An 18161-nucleotide genomic window follows, 5' to 3' on the forward strand; every position below is an offset into this window, starting at 1 on the left:
CCCCCGGTTGCTGGATGTCCTCACTCACATGGAGAGCACACGTACCAGCAGAGCCACCAGCACAGGGCTGGGGACAGAGGTGCCCCAGGACGTGGAGTCACAGCATTGCTTGTGCTGGAAAGGACTTTGGGCTGTCCTGTCTGACCCCTTCCATGGGCACTGCCATGATGTGTCCAACCTGGCCTTGTGCACCTGCAGGGATGGAGCACGGGCACCTCTGGGCACCCTGCACCAGATCCTCAGCCCTCTCACTGGGAAGTGCCATCCTCACAGCCCAACATCCCTTCTCCTGCTGCTGAAGACCCTGCTGAAAGCCCTTCTCCATCTCTCACACCCATGGGTGAAGAGCTGGTGAGGACAGCACAGTGCCACCAACCCGGGGACAGAAGTAGCCTTCAGTCCCTGCCAGCATCACTGCCCCCACAGCAATGGGGTCCCTGGATGACATACGGAGCTGCTGTCACCCAGCAAAGTGGAACAGGGTTGAACCCCACATAGTGTGGGGCTGGAAGCAGCCCTGAGGACAGGGCGATGGGACCATGGAGACATGGTATGGGGGGACACCTGAGTGCAGCCAAGGTGGGCTGCCAGGAGGGCAAACGCTCTGGGGGTGTGGAGTGGGGACAGAAGGCACAAGATGAGAGCCAGGGCACGAGGTGACAGGCTTTATTATCGCACAGCAGTGACACGGTGCAGGCATGCACACACACTGAGATAGGGAGCCTTGCCCGGCACACCCATCAGCAAGCACCAGATCAGGGTTGGCAGCCACAAGCTGGGGGCTGATAAGGCCTGGCCCCTCCTGTACAGCAGTAGGGAGGTGACACTGCAGCACCAGTGGCACTGCCAGGGCAAAGTGGGCCTGGGTCTCTGCACCCAGCAGCCACCCCTCTGCAAAGAGGGTGACATTGAGCTGTGGCACCGGATGCACAAAGTTGGGACCCCCCCCCCCCCTCCCATCCCACCAGCTGGGACTCCATGCAAACGTTTTTAGGCACAGCCACAGCAAACACAGGCAGCAGGACAGACACAGAGAGGGTGAAGGTCAGTGCCCGCTCCTGGTGGCACTGCAGGGGACACAGAGGGGACAGCCTTTTCACAGCATCTCCGGGGACAGCAAAGCCACGGGCTGCCAGGTGGGTGGGGGTTTGCAGGAGTGCTGCAGGAGGAGAGTGTCCCCATCGCAGTGCCCCGTGCCGTCCCATGCCGCTCAGGCCCTTGCTCTGCTAGCAGCGGTGAGAGGCATGGTGGCACTCAGGGACAGCAGCCTGGGTGGCTGCCTCCCTCTGGGATGATCAAACAGCTTTGGCACAACGCTGCTTTTTGGGATTTCTGCAGCACGGCCGCCTTGCAGCGCTCCTTGAGGTCAGGGAGCCTAAGGGTGGGGAGCAGCGCGGCACCGAGGGACCCGGCTCAGGGCTGAGCAAGAGGCCAGCAGGAAATTCCCTGAGGGAAGGCAAGATGGCACTGAGCCCTGGCAGTGCCCCAGCATCACCCAAGCAGGACTGCCACCTCTGGGAAGCCGTGCCCAGGCTGCAGGCAAGACAAACATGTGGAAAGCCAACCACAAACCCAGCTTGTGGGCAGCAGCAGGGGTCTGGGCAGCGCCCCATAGGGTCGCAGTGGGAGGGCAGGGAGCCCAGAGCAGGTCCTGGTGCCTGCACACATCTTGCTGAGCCCCTGCTGTGAGCTCCTGAGGACAGAGAACAGCAACACCAGACAAGCTGCCAGTCCTAACCGTGGATCAGAGCCAAACACCGGCTGGATACAATATACAATTAGTTAGAAAATAAATCTCCTCCCACCCTTTGTAACAAAAAAGAGCGGCTGATTGAACATGCATCTTTCTGGCCCTACAAAATAAGGCACCAGAGCTTAAAAACGAAACTCCAATTGTCTCTGATATAAAAGGAATTCCCAAGTGTTGAAGGCAGTTGATGTCGGAGTGCATAACAGGGAGTGATCTTCACACGCTTTGGGTCTCATGCCTGGGCCCCAGTGGCTTTCTGGATCAGGGGAATCTGTAGCAGGGAAAGAGAGAACTGTTAGGGCTGCAGGAAGATGCAGGGAGCTCCAGCAGGGCAGGGCTGCGGAAAGAGGCCGCCTAAAATCTGAACAACTCAGGGCAATTCCGCACACCCAAGAGCCATTGGCTGCTGCTGGTACCCAGCTCACCTTTGTGAGGTCCACACCGGTGATGGCACGCACGGAGGCGGGGATCTCGGCCAGCAGGCGGTTCACCTCAGATGTCACATTGCTGCTCTCCCCGCTGAGAACAACGATCTCATCCACCCTGGAGAGCGGAGCAGCCACTTTGGCAGCAATCTGAGGAGGCAGGGAAGGAGCTTGGCATGAGCACGCAGCCACGGAGCTGCTGGTCAGACCCACAGGGTCTCTCTGTGCCTCCAGGAGAGCTGGCCCAGTCTGGCAACTCCCCACCTCCAGCCCAGAGCAGGGGAAAGCTGCTCCCTCCTCACCTCAGGCAGTGCATCCAGCACCAGAGCCAGCTGGGCAGCTTCCCCGTAGCTCTGGAGCGCTTCGGCCTTCAGCTTCATCCTCTCGGCCTCTGCCATCCCGATGGCCTCAATCACAAAGGCCTCAGCTTCTCCGATCTTGCGGATCTTCTCTGCCTCCGCCTGAGCCAGGAGGACTTGCCTTACCCTGAAAAGGCAAAGCAAGCCCTACAGCAGCCAACATCTCCGCCATCAGCCTGCAAGCCGGGTCAGAGCACGGCGCTCCCAGCCCCGCACACAGCCAGCTCCCTGCGCCCCACTGACAGCTCAGGCTCACTCACTTCTCCCCCTCAGCGATCTGCTGGATGCGGTAAGCTTCGGCCTCCGCCGGCCGCTTCACAGTGGCTATCAGCTCTTTCTCCTTCCGGATGATCTCCTTCTCTTCCACATCGATCTGCTTCTTGCGTTGCACCACCTCGATTTCTATCTCCTCCTGGCGGATCTTCTGCTGCTCCCGGGCACTCTGGAGCTCGTAGGCCAGCTGGGCCTCAGCTGTCTGCATGTGGGAGAGAGGAGAACAGGGGGCTTGTACTCCTGGGTGCAGACATAAGGACCCTTGGTAGGCCCTGACAGCAGACGTGGGTCAAATCTCCACCCAGGGGTGACATCCCAGTCCTCAGTGCTGCACTTGCAGTCCCTCTCTGTGTGCTCTTCTCACAGTATTTGAACAAAAACTGCTCTGGGTTCAACTCAGGCAACTCTCCCCATCCCTCCATCTCCCCCTAGTCTGACTTAAGTGATGGCAACAGGGTAGGAGAGGAATGTGCTGCAAGCAGCGTGCACTGTGACACACAGACCTGGGTTCTCCAGACCCAGCTCTCTAAACATGCAGAGAGAGGAAGCTGGAAAGCCTCGGAACAACCAACACCACTGCAAACCAGGGGACACCAGCAGGCTGTCAGATACCTCTCACCTTAATGTTGACCTCCTCAGTGAAGGCAGCTTTCTGCAGTTCAAAGGCACGCCTGGAATCTGCTATTTTAGTATCTGCCATGAACTTGACATCCAGCATTTCCTTCTTGCACTCTGCCTCCTGCAGAGAGAAAATGGAGAGCACAGCTCAAGGGTGTGCAGCTGGAGCAAAACACTGCTCTGGGATGCTCAGCACAGCCCTGCACTCACCCGAATGCCAGCATCCCGCTCAGCTTCTGCCACACCAATGTCTGCATCTCTTCGGACGGCCGCAGTCTGAGTCTTTCCCAGGGAGCTCAGGTAATCCACTTTATCATAGACATCCTGGAGAAAGGGAGATAAGTCACAGCCGCTTCCAATGAGCGACTCCATCTTGTTGCCTTCCTGAAGGAGCTCACAGCAATCATTGGTTAGGCCAGACTCAGGAAGAGCCACGTTAGGCTGCTGCCAAGCAGAACCAGGCATGACAGGGAGAGGCGGCTCTCCCAGCATCCTCCCTCCAGCCCTGGGGGCTCGGCCAGCAGCGAGCTCTCCTGTTTGAGCTCTCCTGTTTGAGCTCTCCTGTTTGAGCTCTCCTGTTTGAGCTCTCCTGTTTGAGCTCTCCTGTTTGAGCTCTCCTGTTTGCACAGTGCTGCCTGGATGCAGGGCACGTTGCAGCGGCTGTCATGGAAACCCCTGGAGGGCTGGGGCAGGCTGTCAGCCCCTGCTTTTCCATCAGCCTCAGTGGGAGAGCCGGGGTCAGGCTCTGTCCCTGCTTCACAGCACGGCTGGCTGTGCACCATGATGGTACCTTGATGGTAAAGCTCAGGATCTCGATACCCATGCGACCCACGTCTGGAGCTGCCACCTCTCGCACCAGCTTGGCAAACTGGTCCCTGTCCTGGTAGATCTGCTCCACCGTCAGGGTGCCTGCAGAGGAAAGGCAGGCAAAGCACTTTATTTGAAACAGGGAGCATGTAACAGCATGGGTCTAAGCTCAGCAACATCCTACTTGTCTCAAATCACACAGACAGCGAGGTCAGCTCTGGGCACAAGGGCACAGCTTGCTGCCCAGCCCATGTTCTGCACATCAGCATCTCAGAAGTGCAGCCACACACAGGGCTACCTGCAACCCGTGGGGACTCAGACATCTCTTACTGCAGGCACCAAAAACTCATTTATCACAACACCCAGCAGCACAGCACGAGCTGCCGGAGGGGAGGAACAATCTAAGCTGCCACATCTGCATTCAGCAGAGGAAGCACCCATCGTGGCCTGCCATGGTGGCAGCATTACTGCTGGGGTCAGCCAGCACAGGGGGAAAAAAGCTGCTGATGATGCCTGCGAGACTGTGAGCCCATCCGCACCTAGGATGGAGCGCAGATGCCCCTCCAGTGTCTGAAGGACCACGTTCTTCACATCCTGCACGTTCTTCCCCAAGAACTGCTCACAGGCCACAGCCAGGAGCTCCTTCTCGGTCATTATCTTCACCTGGAGACAGGAGACAAAACCAAAGGGGCTGATTGTGCCTGTCCAAGGTGGGAGAGACACCCAAGAGCAGCAGCAGCAGCAGCAGCAGCACCACCACCACCAGGCTGCCAGATCCCCACGCTACCAATGGGAACGGCGGTTCCACATGGTGCTCCCTGCAAGGAGGGATGACACGAGATGGCCACAGCATGCTGTGTTCTGCCTGCACACGCCTGGGGGCTCTGTGTGCCCCCATGTGCCAGCACCTGGCCAGCCTGCTCCTCACCATCTGGTGCCAATTCCCAGAGCTGCTCCCCGCTGCCTTAAAACCCCCCACTGGGTACGGATGTCAGGTAGTGGAGATGCAGCACACGGTTCCTGAGCGCAGTCCTAAAGTGGCAGCTCCTGGTGGTCCAGGACATAAGGATGCCTGTGTGTCTGGCAGCAGCAGGGGGGGGAGCAGGGCCATATCGGCATGCAGCCACCATGGCTGGGCGCTGAGAAAGTCCCACAGCACCCTCTGATGGAGACAGCGGGGCTGGGCAGTGCCGGTGGTGGGGCAGCCCTCTGTGTGCCGTCCACCAGCCCTGGCTGCTGCTGCCTGAAAGCCCAGCATCATCCTGGCTCAAAGACCTCCAAACGAGACCCTTCTGGAGGCTCCACTGTGTGCTCTCGGTGGGTTCACGACCTACAGACCTCATCCTGCCCCCCGCCAGACCCACATCCAGGGTTTAAGTGCCGGTAAAAGCAACACAACTATTTCTAGGTCTGTGAGGTGACAAGTTCAACACCACAACACTACCCCGATCACACGAAGAAATGCCAAAGCCTCAGGTGAGTGTGACAGATCAACAACAAACAAAAAACAACAGTGGGAATAGCAAATAACCTGGGCAAGGTAGATTTGGAGCTGTATTGGAGCATGGTGGTGCAGCTTTCTGCCTGCATGCACTGCCCAGCCTAGTCCTGCTGTGAGTAGTGGGAGGATGTCCCAAAATGAAGCTAAAAAGAGCTTAAAAGAGAAATCCCTCCCATGAAGGAGTGTTGCCAATCAGAAGATGGAGAAGCTGACAGCTTTACAGAAGGGTGTGAGGGAGGCAGGGGTGCATGCATTTCTCCAACCATGCAAAGACAGAGCTGAAGCCACAAGTGTGCCCAGCCCTTCTGCTGCGTGCAGTGATGCAGACACTGCTCCTGGCTGAGCACAGCCCCACTTACAGCACCTTGTCTGTCAAGGGCCAAGCAAGGAGCCCCTGCAAGAGCACTGGGTGGAATCTCTCCAATGCACAGCTGTTAAAGAGCTGCAGTGCTCATCCTGGGGGGCTCCTGGCGCACGTGAGGTTTTGGCTGTGTCTGAAGAAGGCTTGAGGCAACCAAAACTCAATTCAAGCCAGAAATTTCATACGCAGATTTTATTGCCCTGAGAGTTCAAGTTCTTCCTTCAAGCTTAAACTCACCACGAAGAACAACAAGACCCACACACTAATAATCCAAAGCAACCCAACTCTCGGCACCATCTCAGATGTGAATGGCTCAGCCCTGCAGTGTCACACAGCTCCAGGGCCACCACGGCACATCACAGACAGATGAAGTCACCCACACAACTCATCTGCCACAGGGACAAACGTGACATTGCAAGAAGAGGAATGATTTTGGGGAGAGGAGAGGTCACAACCCCTGTTACAACATGGACGTGCTGTACCGTGCTCGAACCAAAGAGGACAGTGTGGTTTTGTACCAGAATTTGTCTCAGAGCAGTTGGCTTCTGTTCCAGGACAACAGCAACCTTGTAAGGGGGAAAGCCAGTTAGAGACATGCATTCCTGAAATGATGGTTTGGAGTTACTGTACCTGTGCCACACCTGTGACAGTTAAAGCTACCCCCTCCGCCGTCTCTACGTCCTCACACCTGGGCTGTAACGTCATTATCTCTAGGGAAATCCTGCCAAAAAACGTAAAATATTTGCACGTTTCCAGGTAACACACACTCTGCCTTCCCCTGCACCTCCTGCCCTGGCTACCAGCTGCACTCCTACGGGTAATGCGAGACAGGCACAGAACTGTGTGTGACTGCAGACAGACAGGACACCTTGGACAGAAAGAAGGAGGTTTCCAAACGCCACTTAACAGGAGTGTATCAGCAGGGCTGGTGAGGCGGCCAGGAGCTTTGGGTCCCCAGCTCTGGCTGCTGCCACTGGTTTAAAAGCACAGCACGGAGCCCAGATGCACCCACACTGCGCCACCCCCGTGATGCTGGTGCTGCAAGAAGCAGCCATGCCTTTTCCCTCGTTGGCTTAACACTCACGCAGCCCTACTCTCTCATCTCCCTCACTCTCCCTACTTTTCCTATTTGCCTTTGGGTCGTGCGTCTCCAGCTCCTTTGAGGTCAGATAGCCAAAAGCATATCTTGCTTTTGGCAAGGGCTGAAGGTGCTGTGGACAGATCTGCAGGTCACAAGATGGTGACACACGAGCTGTGCTCCAGGCAGCGCAGCCCATAGATAGGAGCAGCTGCACCGAGCTGGGAACATGCTGGGACACAGAGCAACGTGTTGGTCTGTGCAGCCTGCTCGTGTTGGTCAGCATTAGCTCAGGCATCCAAAGCATGAGTGGGTGGCAGGGGCCTGCAAAGTGCACGCCGTGGGCACGTCTGGGACTGGTGGGGTGCTCAAACAAATCCCTGTGAGCCCAACTCTGCCCTGGCTGCTGTCCTAATTGAACTGGCATGCAAGCTGGGAGCTGAAAACACGAGGTCCCGCTGCCCAGGATGCGCACAGGCATTTTGTGCCATATGCAGCTTCAATCAGCTGGTGTAGGACTTCCGATGGCCTAATCCGTACCTTTAATTTCAATTAAATGCTGTGTTGCTTCCTAGCTGGCCAGTCCCAGGGAATTTCGGTAATCGCTGTGACGGCGGTCTGTAACTGCTCACAGCAAGAGCAAACACCACTCCTCAGTGCTGCAACTCACCCGAGGTCTCCGTGCTGTGCTTTTAAACGAGACAGCATCCAAAACGGGCACTGCCTCTGTGTGGAGGAGGAAGGGCTCAGTGGAAATTCGTATTCAAAACCAGAGAGCTGCCATTTCCCCACGTGGGTGCAGACTTCCTTTCGAAACGAGCCAAAGCTCAGCTCCCCACCTTCCCTGTGTAAAACCCAGCCTTGCCTGTCTGCAGCCAGATGCACTTCTGCACGCAATGCGAATGGTGCTGCCAAGGGAAGGGTTACAGTCGAAGCAAACGTCTGCAGCATTATCAGGAGCCAGCATAGCAACGCCGAATTTGGAATTTGCCAAGTATGCATCTGTCTGCATTACCTACACGCTGCAGAGTGCACCCCAGAGCAAACGCCAGAGGAGGGGTAGGAGAGGAAGGTGCTGAGATGTTCACCGTCCCATTAGAAAACCATTCGTTTTTATGTTGTCCTGCTGCTGCTGCTGTTGCTGCTGCTCAGAACAGAGGCAGAAATAGTTAGACGTGACGTTAGGAAGCTGGTGGATTATTACCTGTGCAACCCCTGTTACGTACAGTGGGACCCCCTCCGACGTCTCAATATTCTCACAGCGACAGAGGATGGTCATAACCTCCAAAGACAGTCTGAGCAGCAAGGAATAAGGGTAGGACAGCAAATACACAAAGCGGTTACCAGAGAGTAAGACACTTGTTGCAAAGGACAGACGGGGCTTTCAGCTTTTTCCCTGTTCATGTCTGCATTTCTCCCACTGCTGCTCCCTGGACTCTGTAATGCTGGGCACGGCTTCCCCCATGCTGCATGGAGCTCTCGGCATCTGGAGCTGCTTTTTAGTGAGGTTAAAGAGGCCGGGCTCTCACCCCGACCCCCATCAGGTGCTGCCACCTGTAACCCACCTGCACTGCTGTCCTGAAGTCAGCTGGAATTTCCTGCTGCAGCACTTTTAACACGGGAAATAATTTTCTGTAACGGCTTCGCTGTCGCTGCCAACATTAAAGATGGGCCAGAAAAATAAAAGCACCAGGGACCTGGCTACACATCCCTGCTAAGGCACTGAGGAGAGAAGATGCTTCCAAGTGCTGTCCTGAGAGGCTGAATAACACCATTTGGTTCCCTGGGAGGCACTGCCTCTCTGGCTGCTTTTATTTCTGACCTCAACACAGGGATGAGATTTTTCCTGCTGTGTTTTTTTTCCCCTCAGCCCTCAAGGTTGCAGCAGGATAAGAGCCCATTGCCCTGCCAGCTCCAAGCACTCCTTCTGTCCTCAGGTTGGTGCTACCTGGCGAGGTGCAGCTGACAGCAACACAATTACTGCTGTCTCATCCATAGTTCCAAAAAAGATGTCCTAATTTCAAAGGAAGAAATCTGCCTCACTCGTGTGCGTGCAGCAGGTTCCAACTGTGGCACAGCTTATGGTATTTGGGAAAGACTCCAGTCTCAAAAGGAGAATTTAGCCCCATGGCGTGACCTGAGGGTACAGATTTTAAAGTACAATATTTGCTTGGGTGCTGGCAATCCTGTCCAAGCCCCATTTGCCAGACAGTGCACAGACCTCCAGCACATGACAGCTCGCTCCCAGCAAGCAGCTCTCTAACCTGGACTCAACCTTTGCTCAACTTCACAAGTTAACAGCAGCACTGCCAGAGAGCCTGGGCCAAAGCAGAGGGTGTTAGCTGAGACTCTTCATGCAAGGTCCCAGGAAAGGAGCTAAGAGCTGTGAGCCCATTGCCAGCAGCAAGCTGGCTGAGCCAGGCGAGCAGCACTGAGGGCTGTGCAGCATCTGCAGGGGGAGGGCAGCAGCATGCTGGCTGTCTGCTGGTGGCGACACGTTGACGTGGAGGAGGGAAGGTCAGCTGCAACCTTCATGTAGTGCAAAATACTCAAAAGTCACGTCTTTATCCCTTCCCTGTTACTTTTTTACATAGGCAGAAACCTGTGCCTGGGTGTGAGGGAGGTGTTAGGACAGAAGCACACTTAGCAACATCCCCACAGGTCCTAAAGAACAGCCATAGCAGCAGTACCACAGCATGTTAGTTCAGAAACAAGCAAAGTCCAAGACCGAGGAAAGGGAAGGAAAGGAAATCCTGTGCTTTTAAACAAGAACACAGCCTGCTCCCGTGGTGACAGCAGTGAGCACGTCTTTAGAACAGAGCTGGGCAGCAGGCAGGGGCTGCAGCCAAAGGCAGAGTGCTGATGCTCAGCCATGGTTTCCCACGTCCGGGCCAGCCCTGCATTCCTACAGACACTGACAGCCCTGCAGGGACGGCTCTGCCTGGCGTGTCCTCCAGACCCACGAGCAAAGTGGGGGTGACCTCTGGGTCTCCTTACCTCTGTGTGTCCGTAATGCACCACCAGGCCCAGGCCCAGCCGCCGTACACATACTGCTTCACGTCGGAGCCACAGCAGCCACCTGCAGCACAGTGGGAAGAACACAGATGGAAGAGCCATTACACCCATGTGTCGGGGAAAACCCTGCACCCAAACAGGGCGAGTTGCAAGCAGAACCATCTCACAGCACTGCAACGCCTGGTAACATTTGTTGGAGGACCTCATTTCCCAAGGACAGGAAGGGAGGTGCTCCTGGCAGCACGGAAAGTTGCTCATTTCACAGCATCCACGTGGTCATTAGGCCTCCAGTGAACCTCTGGCAATTGTTTAATAATCGTTTTCTGAGAAAAACGTGCCCTAATAGCACTGCTGCTACAAGTTGGGAAGGTGCTTCTGCTCACAGATTCCTTTTTTCTTCTGCAGGCAACGCCTCGCTCAGCATCACACCCAACACTTGCTTCCCAGAGCCTCCTAACACCGCTATGCAGCTCCATTTGCTAAACTCTGCCCTGAAGCCCTGAAGCGTTCAAAGCATAAGAAAAACAGGGAAGCCAAAGCCATCAAGCAGAGGTGGGATGCCAGCTGGTTGCTTTCCTGCAAGCTGGACGTTGGACTGCAGCAGAGCTCTGTCCCGCTAACGCACGATGGTTAATTTTCCATTGCACTTCTTGCAGCCTCTTTGCCAAGTCTCAGAGATCAAGTGAAAAAAGAACCCACAAAGTGAAATCCTTGCAAGGCTGAAGAATAACCCCTCTTGCACAATGGGATTTGGCAGAGGAGGTGCATTCTTCAGCTATAATACACCCGCTGTTCCCCAGGGCTGGGTCTCACAGCCACTCTGCTGTCCCTTTCACCAACATCCCCACACTTTCCGGGTGCAGCGTGCCACAGTCAGACCTGCTGCAAACGGGGGATTCATGGCCAGGCAGCTGCCAGCCACTTTGGCCTCTTCAGATGAAGGGGTCCCATGTTCCAGCATGGCTTCCCAGAGCCGAGAGAAAGCACACTGCCCGGCTTGGATGACATGAGATGAAAGATTTGAGGATCTGTAGATAAGCTGAGCTCTTTGGTAGATGCAGGGAAGTGTTGCTGGGAAACAAGCAGAGTGATTGCTGGGAGCACTGCTGAACACAGAGAGGAGAAGGCAAAGACATACGCAAAGAAACTCACGTAATAAAGCAGGGTCTAGACTAAAATCAGCGTCTGGTTCTTAGGTGCCACTGTGAATATCAATCAGGCTTTGTCCTCGTGCCTCGTCCAAGGTTAATAAAATGGATTTATCAGATGTGGGATTCTGAGGTGGGTCTGTGTAATCCTGATGGTCACAACAACAGGGAAGTGCAGGTTGTGCTGGTGAGCTCCTTCTGGAGGTCATCCAAACCCAAACCACTTCCAACTCTGAGTATCGCTGCTACAGAGAGTTTGCAAACCACACCTTCAGCTGAACCCACCTTGCAAACAGAAACCCAGAGGAGAATGAAAGCAAACACAAGCAAGCTGCTGAGACGTTACCCCAAAATTCCTCCCAGAAACAAAAGGACTCTGCCCGCCTCTTCTCCTGCTTTCCTCTCTGCAGAGACCTGGAGATTGCAGCCTCCCTTTCCTACAGGAGATGGCCTGGAGCTTCTGTTCCGTTCTCACGCGATTGGTTGCTCTCCCCTAAACAGCACTCTCTGCATTTCTCTTCACTGAACAGCATCGCACCCCTTTCAGACCGTTTGGCCTAGCTGTTGAGTTTGCTTTGATCCTAATCCTGCTCTCAAAGCTCTCGAATCCATTCCCAGCTCAATGTCATCTGCACATTCAATAAGCACGTTCTCGATTCCACCACCCAAGCCAAAACAAGGCACTTACTTGATAAATCCCTTCAGCTGAACAGTGAACCACTGTCAGGTTCCCTGGCACTGGTTTTCCAGCCTGGCTCACATCAATCTTAAAGTACCTGAGGACTGCAGGGCTCTCGCAGAGCAGGAAGGGTTCACAGAGCCTCCAGAAGACTGTATTTCTGGCTTTCAAAACGTGTACAAGTGACTGTTGTGTGTTTTTGTGGTACGCTGGCTCACAGGCAGTTCCTCTTGCAGGAATAAGAGGGATGCAGCAAGAGGATGTGAGTGCTCAGAGCAGGTTGGGAAGGGTTAACCATCCCCAACTGCTGGGGCCTGACAGGAAATGTTGACACAAAACTAGAATCAGCTGCCTGCTCTTCTCTTGCTCTGAGAGAGATCAAAGAGCCCAGAGGGGCTGCACTGGGGAGCTGAGCTGGGCCCTATTACTTCTCCTTTCACACCCTGACCTCCAGCTGAAGCAGCACCCTGCTGCTCCACCAGCACTGTGCTCTGCACAACCTGCCCCACACTGCACCTCCAGATGTCCCAGCTGCTGCCGGGCCCTGCACTGTTTGCCCTGTTGGCTCACAGGAGCTGTAAGATGAGCGCAGCCATTAAATATGACACCTCCTGATGATGAGGCTCTGCAGAAATATTAGTGTCGGATTTCAGCATTAGCAGATTGATCCCGAGCCACAACGGCTGCGTTCAGCCAGACTGCAACTGAAAACCATTACGCACTTGGAGAGGATCTGTGCATCTTGTGGGAAGCCTGACGTCAGGGTGAGCAGGTATTGCTTCTCTGAACGCAGGGCTCTGCCCAGGAGCAGCCTGCAAGGAGCCAAAGCCTCCCCAGGGCCCGCGCCAAGCCCCAGTGGGAAGCTTGCAGCTCCTCCTGCAACATAAGACTCAAATTGCAGAGCCCATCATCACCTCGCGCAGCTCCCCAGAGCATTCCTGGGCTGTGCACGGATTGCCTGACCCAGGGCAGTTTCTTAGAAGGAAACGAGTGTTGCTCAAGAGGGAAGGACACAGCACAGTGCTGGCCGTGCCCTGGAGGCTGCTTCCCAAATAAGGCTGTGGATCTCTGCACGCACACATGTTTCCAGGGTACGGCTGCTGCTCCTGGTGCTGAGGGCCTGAGATGTCTCACCAGCAAAAAGAAGGAGCTCAGAAAGCATCACAGCTGTACGACAGCAAGCCAAGAGCCAGCTGCTGCCACGACCTGCTGTCAGATTTCTCCTCCCTTTCCCAGATCTGACCTAATATCACCCAATTAAGCGCCGGATGCCGTCAGCTCTCTCTGTTCTGCACACAGACCGCTTCAGTTCCCGGAACCCAGGGCTGCACCCTGCTGCTCTGCCCAGGGGTGCTGAGGAGCCGATGCTGGTAGGGAACAGCAGCAGAGCTGTGTCTGGGGATGGCACTGAGCCCACTCTGCGTCCCTGGGCTGTGCTGTGCCCTCGTCCCACAGCTCGGTGCTGCATCCAGGAGCAGCCCTGGCTCACCAGCTGATGTCACGAATTCCTGCCAGGCCATCCTGCGAGCTGCACGCTGTGAGATTCAGGAAGGAACAGAGGTTACAGCAAACCCTGCAGCCTGCGCGGTGCCCTGGTGCAGATGGACGATGGCTCCTTGGCTCCCGAGCACTGCGCTGCGCTCCTCGGAAGGGGTCTCACGGGGAGCCAAGGGAAGCTGTCTGCAACTCCTGAGCAGCAGCAGGCGCACACAGCGCGCATTTCCCTGCTCCTGCCACGGCCTCAGCAATTCCCAACGTTGTCTCAGGGCTGAGCTGGATGCACCAGTGCTGCACCGGTGCCACGTCCCCCTAACCCACCTGCTGACCCCCCCAGTGCCACACGTCCCCTCCCCACACCGTGACCCCCCCCCCCACCCAGGCCTGGCGCAGCCCCACCCCCAGAGCTCAGGACCCCCCCGGGTCCCCTTCAAGCCAGAGCCCCACAGCGCTGTGCCCGCCCGTACCTGACACCACCAGCGCCTCGTTGGGCCCCACCGTGTGGCAGTTGCCCATGCTGCCCGCGGAACGGCTCCTCCGCCTCTCGCCGCCTCCCGCCCGCACCCGGTCCGCCCAGCGCCGCCCCGCCTCCAGGGCGGCCGCCATCTTGGGGAGGTGGGCAGAGCTCTTGGGGGCGGAGTCACGGCCGGCCGCCATCTTGGGAGGGCGGCCGCCATCTTGGGGAGGTGGGAGCCGCGCGGAGGGGCGGGGTCAGGGGCGGCCGCCATCTTGGGGCGCTACGCGGCGCGTGCGCAGTGTGCGACGACAATGCAATGCAATGCAATGCAATGCAAGGGGAGGGCGTGCCATGCAGAGGGTGGCCAGTGCGCAGCGGTGTGTTCCTTAATGTGCGAGGCTGTATGCAATGCAGTGCGTGCAGTTCAGCACGTGTGCAGTGTATGCATGCGTGTGCAATGCAGTGTGTGCGAGGCAGGGCACGTGCAGTGCAGTGCAGGCGTTGCAAAGCATGTACGGTGTGCGTGCAAGGCTGTGTGTGCATGCACAAGGCAGGACATACACAATGTGTGTAGTGTATGTGCAAGGTAGGGCATGTGCAGTGCAGTGCAGGTGTGTGCATTGCAGTGTGTGTGCATTAGGGCATGCTTTGTTGCAGAGTGTGCAATGCAGTGCATGGTGCAGTGTGCATGCTACAGTGTGATTTGTTGCACTGTGCAAAGCAGAGCGCATTCACGCTGCAGCATTTGTGTGCACATGCATGCATTGACAAGGCAGGGCGTGCACACAGCTTGTGCGTGTGTGTGCAAGGCAGAGCGTGCTGCATTGTAGCAACTGCACTCTTTGCAAAGCTGGACGAGCTGTTCTGCATGTGCAAGTGTGCACGAGATGGCATGCAGAAGATGGCACCGGGGCAGCTTAGGGAGCTGCATGACACCGTGCAACACAACTGCAGGACTTATTTATTCCACAGGTGTGCACAAGGAGGGCTGCAGCCCCAACAGCCTCTCGCTGCGGTCCCACAGCTCCCGTGCTGCAGCGTCATCCCTGCCCTGAGCCCAGGGCTGCAGAGGGCGGCAGTCGGCGAAGTAGCAGCCACTGAAGGGCTCGAGGCCATCCTGCGTGGCACAGAACAGCACTGGGCGTGCGCCTTCAGCTGCACTGCGGAAGCAGAACCGGGACAGCGGAGTCCACAGCAGCTGCAACCACAGCGGTGCGTGACGGAACAGCTGCGTGTTGACAAAACCTGCAGGGAGAGAGGAGGGGGTGCATTGCAGCAGGCACCGGTGGGGAGGGGACCCATCAGCAAAGGGACACAGCACGCAAAGCGACGTGCTCTGTGGTGTGCAAAGAGATGGCTGTGCAAAGGGATGCTTTGCACAAAGGGATGTGGCATGCAAAAGGATGCTGTGCAGAAGGTGAACTGTAGAAAGGGTGTACTATGCACCGTGCAGTGAGATGCATCATGCAAAGGGATGCTGTGCAAAAGGTGAACTGCATAAAAGATGCACAGCACAGAGGGATGCTGCATGCAAAGGGAACACCGTGCAAAGGAGCACCGTGCAAAGGGATACTCCACGTGAAGGGGTGCTCCACGCAAGCATGCAACAAGCAAACCACTTGGCACTGAGCTGCCCATACCTGGGTGCACGGCATAGGCAGTGACTCCAGTCCCCTGCAGGCGTGCTGCCAGCTGCCGTGCGTGCAGCACGTTGGCCAGCTTGCTGTCACAGTAATCCTGGAAGGCAGCAAAGGGGCCGGGGGGTGGGCGGCCGAGCTCAGCCATGCGCAGGCGGCCAGCACAGTGTGCAGAGGAGGCGACGATGATCACACGGCTCGGGGCGCTGCTCTGCAGGCGCTGCAGCAGCAGTCGGGTCAGCAGGAAGTGGCCCAGGTGGTTCACCTGGAACGGCAGGCTGAAACCATCCTCTGTCGTGCCCCCGGCGCTCACTCCTGTGTGGGCAGTGCGTGGTGTGGGTGCTGGGTTTGGGGGTTCCCATGCAATGCAGTGCTCTGCTGCTCACCGGCGTTGTTGATGAGGAGGTGCAGGTGGGGCTCCTGCTGCAGGAAGGCGGTGGCGAAGGCGTGCACTGAGTGGAGGCTGCTGAGGTCCAGAGGCATGAAGAGCACCTCGGGGTTCCCTGTGTCCTGCAATGGGGGTGGAGGGAGCAGGAGCTGGTCTTGAGGCTTTAGGGAGGAGGGGGCTGCAGGGAATGGCTATGGGGTGGTCTAAGGGTGGGGTATGCTGGGGGTGGCCCCATCTGGGTGTCCTAGAGATGCATTGGGAGTATGGGAGGAGGGTTACAGTGGGATGCACCACACATATCAGGGGAGGGCCAAGGGGGGGTCCTAAGGGTGCAGTGGGGATGGACCATAGGGGTGTCCAGGGATGTGTCACGGGGTCCTAAGAGTGCACAAAGGGCTGCAGGGGAACAATGGGGAGAGGCCATGGAGGTGGCCTAAGGGTGCACTGAGGTGAGGGACGATACAGGGATGTTCAGGGGTTGCAGCTGGGGTGTCCAGGGATGTGCTGTGGGGGTATTTTAGGGATGCACGTGGAGGTATTTGGGGGTGCTTGGGGTGCAGGAGGTGTGCTGTGGGGGTGTCCTATGGGATCATCCTACCTATGGGCATTCTGCGCCATGGGGTGCTGAAGCCATGGGTGCCTTAGGGTCCTCCAAGGATGTGCCATAAGGGTGAACTGGGGGCACGCTGGGACCGTCCCGTGGGGGTGTCCCAGCGATACCCCACAGCCCCTCTTTGTGCCCCTATTACCCTCCCTAACCCCCCCAGCTCTCACCCTACGGATGCGCCGCGCAGCCTCTTCTCCCCGCAGCGCACTGCGCGTCGCCAGCACCACGCGCGCCCCGCACCGTGCCAGCTGCCGTGCCGCAGCCTCCCCGATACCACTGCTTCCCCCTGCAGAGGAGAGCACAACAGAGAGCTGTGAGTCGGCAGGCGGCAGCCAGGCAGCAGCACACGGCGCCCCGCGCTCACCGGTGACGACGGCGGTGCGGCCGTGCAGCGGGGGCAGGGCGAGCGGCGGCGCGGGGCTGCGTAGGGTGAAGCGAAGCAGCAGGCAGAGCAGCAGCCCCACAGCCAGCAGCCACCACCCCATCCCGTCCGCAGGGAGGAAGGGGAGGAGGAAAAGAGGAAGAGGGCTGTGCTGCCGAGAGCCGCAGCCCTTTGTGCAGGAAGGGGTGGGAAAGCCAACGGAGCGGGCAAAGTGCAGCGCAATGGGGACAGGGAGAGCTCGAGGTCACACGAGCCCTGGGGAGGAGGGGGAAATAAAATCACACCGAGCTCTGCTGCAGCCTCCCCAGCCCCACACCCCCCCCCATCCTGCTGACAGAACGACACAGACAGGCAGAAAACAATGTGAATTTTTCTTTTTTTTATATACAGAATACAGGAAAGTTTCTGTAAAGTCTAAAACGTTACAATTACTCTGTACAGTGGAGCTAGCTGGCCTGCTGCAGGGGGTGGCATATAAACAAAAGAGACAGAGGGGTTACGACGAAACGAGCTGCTACAATAGACAAGTCGGGGGACGTCATACCACATGTAGCACTGTACACAGCTTTAAAACATTGAAAATGCCATCACTGATGTATTTACACAGAATCCAACACTTTTCCTTATTTGAAATTAAAAAAAAAAAAAAAGAAAAAAAAAAAGGAGAGAGGATGGACACCAGGAAAAGAATTTGTTTCTCACTGCCCAATACACAGTAGCTACTGTAGTGCAACCAGAGCGGGGAGGGATGGGAAACGTAACTGTGGGAAGAAGAGCGGCTTCTTTACATTAAATAAAACAATGATATTGTATAGATTTGCTGTATGAAAACTGTATTTCTCTTTTAATATAAAACTATTGTCACTGGCACAAAATAGAACAAGTTTCTGATTATTTTACAACTGCGTGGGTGCGATCTGTCAGAGAGAGTCCTCGGCTCAGACGCCCCTCGCTCCGACGCGTCCTGCTCTCGCTGCAGTTTTCCTTTTAAAATGAAATGTATAGTACAAATATATGTGCAAATGCCCCTAAAACTTGAGCAAAAAAAGAAAATTAAAAAAAGTTAAACGTTCTTCATTTCATGCAAACGGCGTGTGGACAGTCTCTGGGCCGACGTTACAAAATCCCACCTCGGTTTTGTACAGTTTTTGCATTGCAAAGAGTCTGAGGGCGTTTCCT

At 56.3% G+C, this 18161-nt stretch overlaps 2 protein-coding genes across 5 annotated transcripts; both read right to left on the bottom strand.

Annotated features, from left to right (window-relative positions):
- Positions 1-1982: 1982 nt before the first annotated feature.
- On the bottom strand, positions 1983-14027 carry FLOT2 (flotillin 2; the record flags this gene model as incomplete). 4 transcript variants are annotated; one of them, XM_079545093.1, is made up of 11 exons in its annotated part: positions 1983-2021; positions 2176-2325; positions 2478-2661; positions 2795-3009; positions 3427-3546; positions 3636-3749; positions 4216-4334; positions 4772-4895; positions 6725-6815; positions 10170-10251; positions 13979-14027. In XM_079545093.1, the coding sequence occupies 11 exons, from the start codon at positions 14025-14027 to the stop codon at positions 1983-1985; spliced, it is 1287 nt and encodes a 428-aa protein (XP_079401219.1). The 4 variants fall into 4 exon arrangements, with proteins under 4 accessions (XP_079401219.1, XP_079401220.1, XP_079401221.1 ...); XM_079545094.1 differs by lacking the exon at positions 6725-6815 and adding an exon at positions 8377-8467; XM_079545095.1 differs by lacking the exon at positions 13979-14027 and adding an exon at positions 12737-12755.
- Positions 14028-14929: 902 nt separating this feature from the next.
- DHRS13 (dehydrogenase/reductase 13) lies at positions 14930-17085 on the bottom strand (the record flags this gene model as incomplete). The annotated part of the gene is made up of 5 exons (XM_079545033.1): positions 14930-15213; positions 15609-15920; positions 15992-16115; positions 16768-16886; positions 16965-17085. The coding sequence occupies 5 exons, from the start codon at positions 17083-17085 to the stop codon at positions 14930-14932; spliced, it is 960 nt and encodes a 319-aa protein (XP_079401159.1).
- Positions 17086-18161: the final 1076 nt, after the last annotated feature.

The sequence above is a fragment of the Tetrao urogallus genome (assembly GCF_951394365.1).
Source record: "Tetrao urogallus genome assembly, chromosome: 20".
Lineage (NCBI taxonomy): Eukaryota > Metazoa > Chordata > Aves > Galliformes > Phasianidae > Tetrao > Tetrao urogallus.